This window comes from Hippichthys cyanospilos, chromosome 2 (genome assembly GCF_059441005.1).
Source record: "Hippichthys cyanospilos isolate Australia breed blue-spotted pipefish chromosome 2, RoL_Hcya_1.0, whole genome shotgun sequence".
NCBI lineage: Eukaryota > Metazoa > Chordata > Actinopteri > Syngnathiformes > Syngnathidae > Hippichthys > Hippichthys cyanospilos.
The window spans coordinates 24,243,939-24,250,360 of NC_142370.1; the positions used below are offsets into that span (position 1 = coordinate 24,243,939).

At 41.0% G+C, this 6,422-nt stretch overlaps 1 protein-coding gene and 1 non-coding gene across 3 annotated transcripts; one reads left to right on the forward strand and one right to left on the reverse strand.

The window, feature by feature from the left end:
* Nucleotides 1-53: 53 nt before the first annotated feature.
* Nucleotides 54-3,397, reverse strand: smim11 (small integral membrane protein 11). 2 transcript variants are annotated; one of them, XM_088409027.1, is made up of 3 exons: nt 3,325-3,397; nt 2,106-2,314; nt 54-205 (listed from the first exon to the last, which is right to left on the reverse strand). In XM_088409027.1, exons 1-2 carry the CDS (start codon nt 3,337-3,339, stop codon nt 2,126-2,128), a joined length of 204 nt encoding a protein of 67 aa, XP_088265153.1. In that variant the 5' UTR covers nt 3,340-3,397; the 3' UTR covers nt 54-205; nt 2,106-2,125. The 2 variants fall into 2 exon arrangements, with proteins under 2 accessions (XP_088265153.1, XP_088265152.1); XM_088409026.1 differs by lacking the exon at nt 54-205 and having other exon boundaries at nt 1,594-2,314.
* Nucleotides 3,398-5,703: 2,306 nt separating this feature from the next.
* trnas-aga (transfer RNA serine (anticodon AGA)) lies at nt 5,704-5,785 on the forward strand. The gene has a single exon. It is a non-coding gene; the product is annotated as a tRNA-Ser (tRNA).
* The last annotated feature ends 637 nt before the right edge of the window (nt 5,786-6,422 follow it).

The following is a 6,422-nucleotide window of genomic DNA, read 5'->3' on the forward strand; positions in this document are numbered from 1 at the left end:
AATATATGAATTGTAAGTGAACTTGATCACTTCAGAAAATATGCAGCACAGGGCAATACTGAGAAACTTTTATCCATTTAAATACAAATAATACATGTCAAAAAATACATTGTGTCCTGTGCAATTGTATGTAGGACAGCGCCAGGTGGATGACAGACAGGGAGAGTAGATGTTGCAGACAGGTCACGTTTCATGTTGCTTGGCCCTATAAAAGGAAATGACAAGACAGGTGGTTAAGACTTGACATTGTAAGGTGGCGCACACATACTGTACCAAGAATAGGTTCACATTTGAGCGTTTTTTTTCTTTTTCCTATCGTTGCGCTGAGTCAGCAAAGACTGCTCTTTGTTGCATCTGAAAAATTAACCATTTGATATGGGTTGTAAATACCCCATTCAATATTTACAGTGGCAACTTCTTGCTTCGCTTTTTGTTTTCTTCTGATGTGGATTCCGCAAAGTAGAATGTGCCACCTTACATTGTACGTGCATAAAGCATATAAACGCGTTTGATAAAAATTAGCTACCTTTCTTCCCCTGCCCAATGATCTCATATCACGGAGGCTGAACAGGCATGCGCCTCTTTTAGGGACGAGTATTTTATTTTTACCGCAGGCGCTACACATTGCGCCAGAGTGTGGTGAGCGGCCGCTAACTCTCCATGCAGCCCTGAGCACCACCTCCTTTTCGCCATACTGAACCACAATGCTAATTCCCCACAATGAAAGGTTTTCTTCAAGGGCCTGGCCTTTATTGATCCCGACCCAACTGTGGAGAGACACAGGGGGAGATCCTCTCTCCAGGGCCGGAGTTTACCCCGGGGTGGCGGCCACCTTGCATGAATCAAAATGAAACCCCCAAAGGGTGGTTTATGTTTGACGCATGAACGTGTTTTGCAGCAATTTATTCTCGGCGCGGCTTTCTCTCGCAGTTGGTCGATATTCTCCCATACTATAGCTGGCAGTGAATGGAGTCGACAGCATACAAGCAACACTATAACAGAGGTAGAGAATCCTAGTAGATTCAAACTTCTCATCTCTCCCAAGTGTGCATGCTCGCCAGGAGTTGTTTATGGTATTTAGGTAACTGTAGTCCTTTTCAGACTAATCTTCCATAAGCAATATTTCGTCCGCCATGTTTTCCGTGCGGAACTCCGGAAGCTGCGCACTACATAAATATCAGGCCCGCGCAGAGGGGCGTGGTCACCGAAATCATGTCATTTTGAAACATGGAGCCGCACAGAGCTAGCTGACGCATCAAGCATAAACCAAGCTTAAACCTACCTTAGCACCTGCCCCACGACACCCCAGCACCCATTGATGAAGAGGAGGCAAAGTTCACACTGCAGCAGTCATTTTAAGTATCTGGGATTTAATGACCTTAATGTACCTAAGTAATGATTCAATACTCAAATCATCTGGGATTTTGAAAAACGGGAAAATACGTCCCTGGCATTGAATGAGTTAACAATTAGCACTCAGCTTTAACAAACGCAACTTTTACCACATACATGTACAAGTCATGCACAGCTGTAAGAATTGTGACAAGTTGTTGCTGCTGTTTTTTTTTTTTTTTTTTTTTTTTGGGGGGGGGGGGGGGGGGGGCGAAATGCCCTTAAATAATGCCACGACTCTTGATGCACAATGACAAACAGTGGTATTTTCTAGCAAAAGTTGCCTTTATTTTCTGCAGAAGACCGAATATTAACAGGCTGTCAAAAAAGGTTCAGACTCCACTTTAGACTGAGCGCTGATGTGTTATTGCAGTGCATCGGGTAAGCGCGGCCTTAGAGCAGCGGCGCAGTGTCATAAACACAGCATCTACAAAATTAGCAATTTAAGACAGTTGACATTTGCAATTTTTTAAAATGTGATGCCTCGGTGTTAAACTTGCCATTGTGTTGTGTGTGATGTGTCATCTTAATCTTAAGAGTACCGGTACATTATGCAGGTACTCTTAGGGCAGTAGGAACACTCGGATGTGTTAATTGCCATGAGTGGGGTTCTGATTAAAAAAAAAAAAATCTCTTACGATATTAAAGATCCGCACATGTGTACCCCACTTCAGATACAATTGACCAATAAACTGACATATCTGCTTTAATACCAGCGCAACAGCGGGTCCTGTCAGTCTTCCTTCAAGTTATCGATGAGCTCCTGTGTTCTCTGGGCCAGCTTCCTCCTCTCTGCCTGCTGCTGCTTCAGAGCTGCCTCTGCTTTCTTACTTTGGTAGATCTTCACCCCAGCAAAGCCCAAACACAGGATCAGTGTCTTCAGAGCCAAGATGTACAAGAGTACGGGTACGTTGTCCAAAACCTGCCAACAGACATAAAAGACGTGCAATAACTACATGATTTCCTGACCATTGAGTTGTGACAGGAGGAAGGGATACTAAATATAATGTGCACCGAAGTAGCAGTCCTGTACCAGTAGTGGATTTGAGTCACATGACTTGCTTGGGGTCAACCTTGGGTGGTAGATTCGACAACTACAATATGCGGAGCCAAGTTAGGGTAGTGCAGTGAACTAATGTGAGAAATCACTGCATGTTAAGTTCAATATAATGTATGTTACTGAACAGGAATGCATTTTTGCTTTACCCGACACATGATTTACTCAATTTGTGCTCAGTTTACCTGGGACCATTTTGAACCTGACGGTTAAGACTTACTCATGGCTTGCATATAGCCTACCCGTGAAAAGTTAAAGATGAGGGCTTTCCAGTGAAATTTCAGAATGAACCTAAAATGAACAGCATTATAAATTGGCTTCATTTGACCGCTCGATTCGCAATTGCAACTGCATTATTTAACAAAGCGAGATGAAGTTGGAAAACGGACTATTAAGTTTACCTGTAAAGGTTCTGGTGCATTTCACTGTTACCCAAACATTTCAAAGGAAGCAGCCAGAGCTTTTTGTCATAGTTGTAATTTGTCCCCTCATTTGATCGAGCCATCGCAGCATGCCTACCATACACCATGCTTGACTGACAGCGAGGGAGCTGCTCACCAGCCTTTGAGTGACACATCGTGCGAGTGTGAGCTTCGGCCTCGCACACGTGTTGCTTCGAGCACTTTAAAAAAAAAAGGCGAGCACTCAATTGCGAATCTCCAGCATGGAAGAATGCTATTAAAACTGTCAACAGTTGTGGCAGCAGCACAACAGCTGTACAGTTACTTAAATTAGCATTAGCATGAAGCTAATGACAGTGGACTAGGATTCATGTTTAAATAAAATGATAACGCGATCGACGATGATCTAAATATGAACAAACAACAATGCGCGTTAACATGTCGTTTTTGACACCATAAATCAGACTTGATTACCTTCCAATTGATCATTTTTTCTTGTGGTCGTAGACGTGTGTTTACGGCGAGTGGCTCCGGAGGACAACTTTCTTTCCTTGTATAAGGCGGGGCTTTTACTCAAGCAGCCAATGAAAATGTTTCCGTTGTGCTGCATACGAGACAGCTGGCCAAAGAAACTGGCAACCATTCGATTGAATCCGATTTTAAATTGGCAATTAGTTCAAAATTATTTCTAAAAATGCATAGGTACATTACATGCACTTGTTCTCTCTGTCGGGTTGATTGCGTCACACGGAGTTTGGTTAGAATCACTGCGTAAACCCTGGCGAAATGAGCTGCAACCTGAAATTTCAGTGCTGTATTTAATTCGTTTATTCTGCAGTGGCTCACTGATTTTGGAGTACAATGACTAATTCATTTCTAAATGATAGTAGTTTGTTGTTTTTGACATATGACTGGAAATATGAAGATTACGTGATCATGAAACGAAGTGTTTCACCTTCAATTTCATTTTTTTAATATGGCAAGTAAAGTTTAGAAAGACCTTCAAAGTCAATATTTTTTCTTCCATACATACAAATTAGGTTAGATTCTTCAAAGTACACGAGTTTTTATTTCCCAAGATGACAACTTCACCACATCTTGGTATTTTTCAGTCACCTTTATGATGTAGCTGAATTTTTATGACCTCAAATGCCTTTCACTTCATGTTCATTTTGCAAGTGTAATGAGCTTGTATATTCTTGACCTCCTAATGTGTTTTCAGAGCATTTGTATTTTAAGTTTACCAAATTTCGACGGTACTGTAAATATTTTGATTGCTTATTTTTGCAAATATATATTTGAAATTAAGTGAAATAGCCCTTTATTCGACTGGGCAGATGACTACGTTTCACGTGGAAAAAATCGGTAACACGTTTTGTGTGGTTGAAGTTTGATCATTTACTTGTTTGGCTTTACTTTATTGGCTTTATTTTTAGACATTATATTTTTTCATATGCAGTGTTCACTTTAGATGTCAAAAATATTTCGCGGCTTGCTCAGTTAATATTTTTTATTTTCAAAGGGCTTTAAACAGTTGTCTACAACTGTGACTCAGAAACAAATGCTCTCGTCACCTCTGTGACCTCAAAAGAACTACAGTCATTAGCCGTACGTTTTTTTGAACACACACAGAGGGCAACCTGCCATTGTATTTTTTTAAGACCTCTGCTTCCTATGATCCCATGATCACTGCCAAAAGGTGGCTTGTTTTGGTTTGTGGACCACCTTCCTCTTGACCTTTAAGACGACAGTCAAAAATCGTATGCATGATTAACGATTCATGGCAGTAACAGTTAATTATTTGTTTGAAATGTTTTCTTGTGATTATGAATCAAAATTGTGATTTTGAATAATTTTCTTGTGACTACAAATCTAAAACCTGTGGGTGCAAAGACTTCAATAAAACTCTTACACAACACCGAAGCATTGTCACAAGATTGGGACGGAATGGATTCTTCGTTTACAACGACAGAGCAAAACGACAAATGAAACCAAGCACTCTTTGATGTTTAGTCCTAAGTTTAAAAAAATCATTCTCATTATTTGGTCGTTCGTTGGTATATGGGCGTCCGTCTGTGACCAACGCTGCTCACTTCTGCTTTACCACCCGAATGAAGTGAAAGGAAACATTAACACACTAAAAATCAATTTATGGAAAATGAAAAACCACCAAGGACTTTTGGTAAATGTCACAGGAAACAAAGCAAAACAACAAAAACTTCCAGTTCCTGATACAATACGTATAGTGTTCCCTTGTTTTTCGCTGTTAATGGTGACCCCCAAAAAACCGCGAAGTGAAGTAAGAAATGTGTGAAATTTGAAAAACCCTCCCCACTTTTCTTTCCCGTGCCCAGTAAACTAACCGAAATAGGGAGGTTGAAGTACAACCTTTCTCAACACACGCAGGGAGGCGCTGCTCACCAACTAAGCTCTTGCCTCAGCACAGAGCGCAACCGCTACATTCCCATGTTGCATTTCGTCTTAAAGGGCCAGCATTTGCCTGCTTTACGCTGTTCTAGCTGCCCACACCTCAACCCCTCCCCAACCTGTAATTCTCCAAGCAGCTCTAGCGCAGAGCTTGAAGTCGCGTAGTTTTTGCCAAAACGCCAGTGTATAGTGCCAGATGTAGAAGAGCAGTGGTTCGGTTTTAAGCAACGAGATTTGTGTATTAGGGCTGTTAGATTGCTTCAGACTCCGCGTTGGAACTGAACGTGGAATTGTTGCAGTGCTTTATGCGCTGCTGTGATGTGACGGCCCTTAGACACAAACCAAAAACAAATACATAAGACGGAAAGTATGAACACGGTATGTATAGTGATAATCAGTTGACGTCATTACCTAACTCCGTACAGCGTTGTCGTGGCCGAGTGGTTAAGGCGATGGACTAGAAATCCATTGGGGTCTCCCCGCGCAGGTTCGAATCCTGCCGACAACGTAAACCTTTATTTTAAAATATTATTATTATTTTTTTCACAGACTTCAGACGACTCTAAAGATGTTTGCTCGAGCTTTATCGCACCAATTTTACAATTTGTTATGAAAAATAAACGGAGCATTCCTTAAGTCTGGCGCCAAATCCAATTTGTATACACGGTATTTATTTTTCCTCATACCCCAGCACCAGATGGACTCTGTTGCTCCGCACCCAGCCGACTTCTTACCGAAAGACAGTCGTGATGCGAAATAGACTATACACTTAAATTTAATATCCTCGCGGTCACACAATTGTCAGTCCTTTCCAAAGAGTAACGCCATTTATTTTGTTTTTGCAAATTCCAAAGAAATAGCGTGTTTTCATTAGTTCCCTTTCAGGGTTGTACAGTATTATTATAATTATTAGATTCTTTCGTACTTTTAACAGAGGGGTTGGGGTATTAACATTTTTTTCCGCGCTTGTGGAATTTAAGATGGAGATGAATCGCTACATTAATAGGCGCCTTCTTGTGGTCATTATGAGAAATATTACAAGGGAAAATATCTTTCAGGAATAGACATTGAACATTAAACTGTTTTAAGCCTTTAGTCACCATTTCCCAAAAAATAAAAACGATGAAAATCAAGCGGTTCATGTG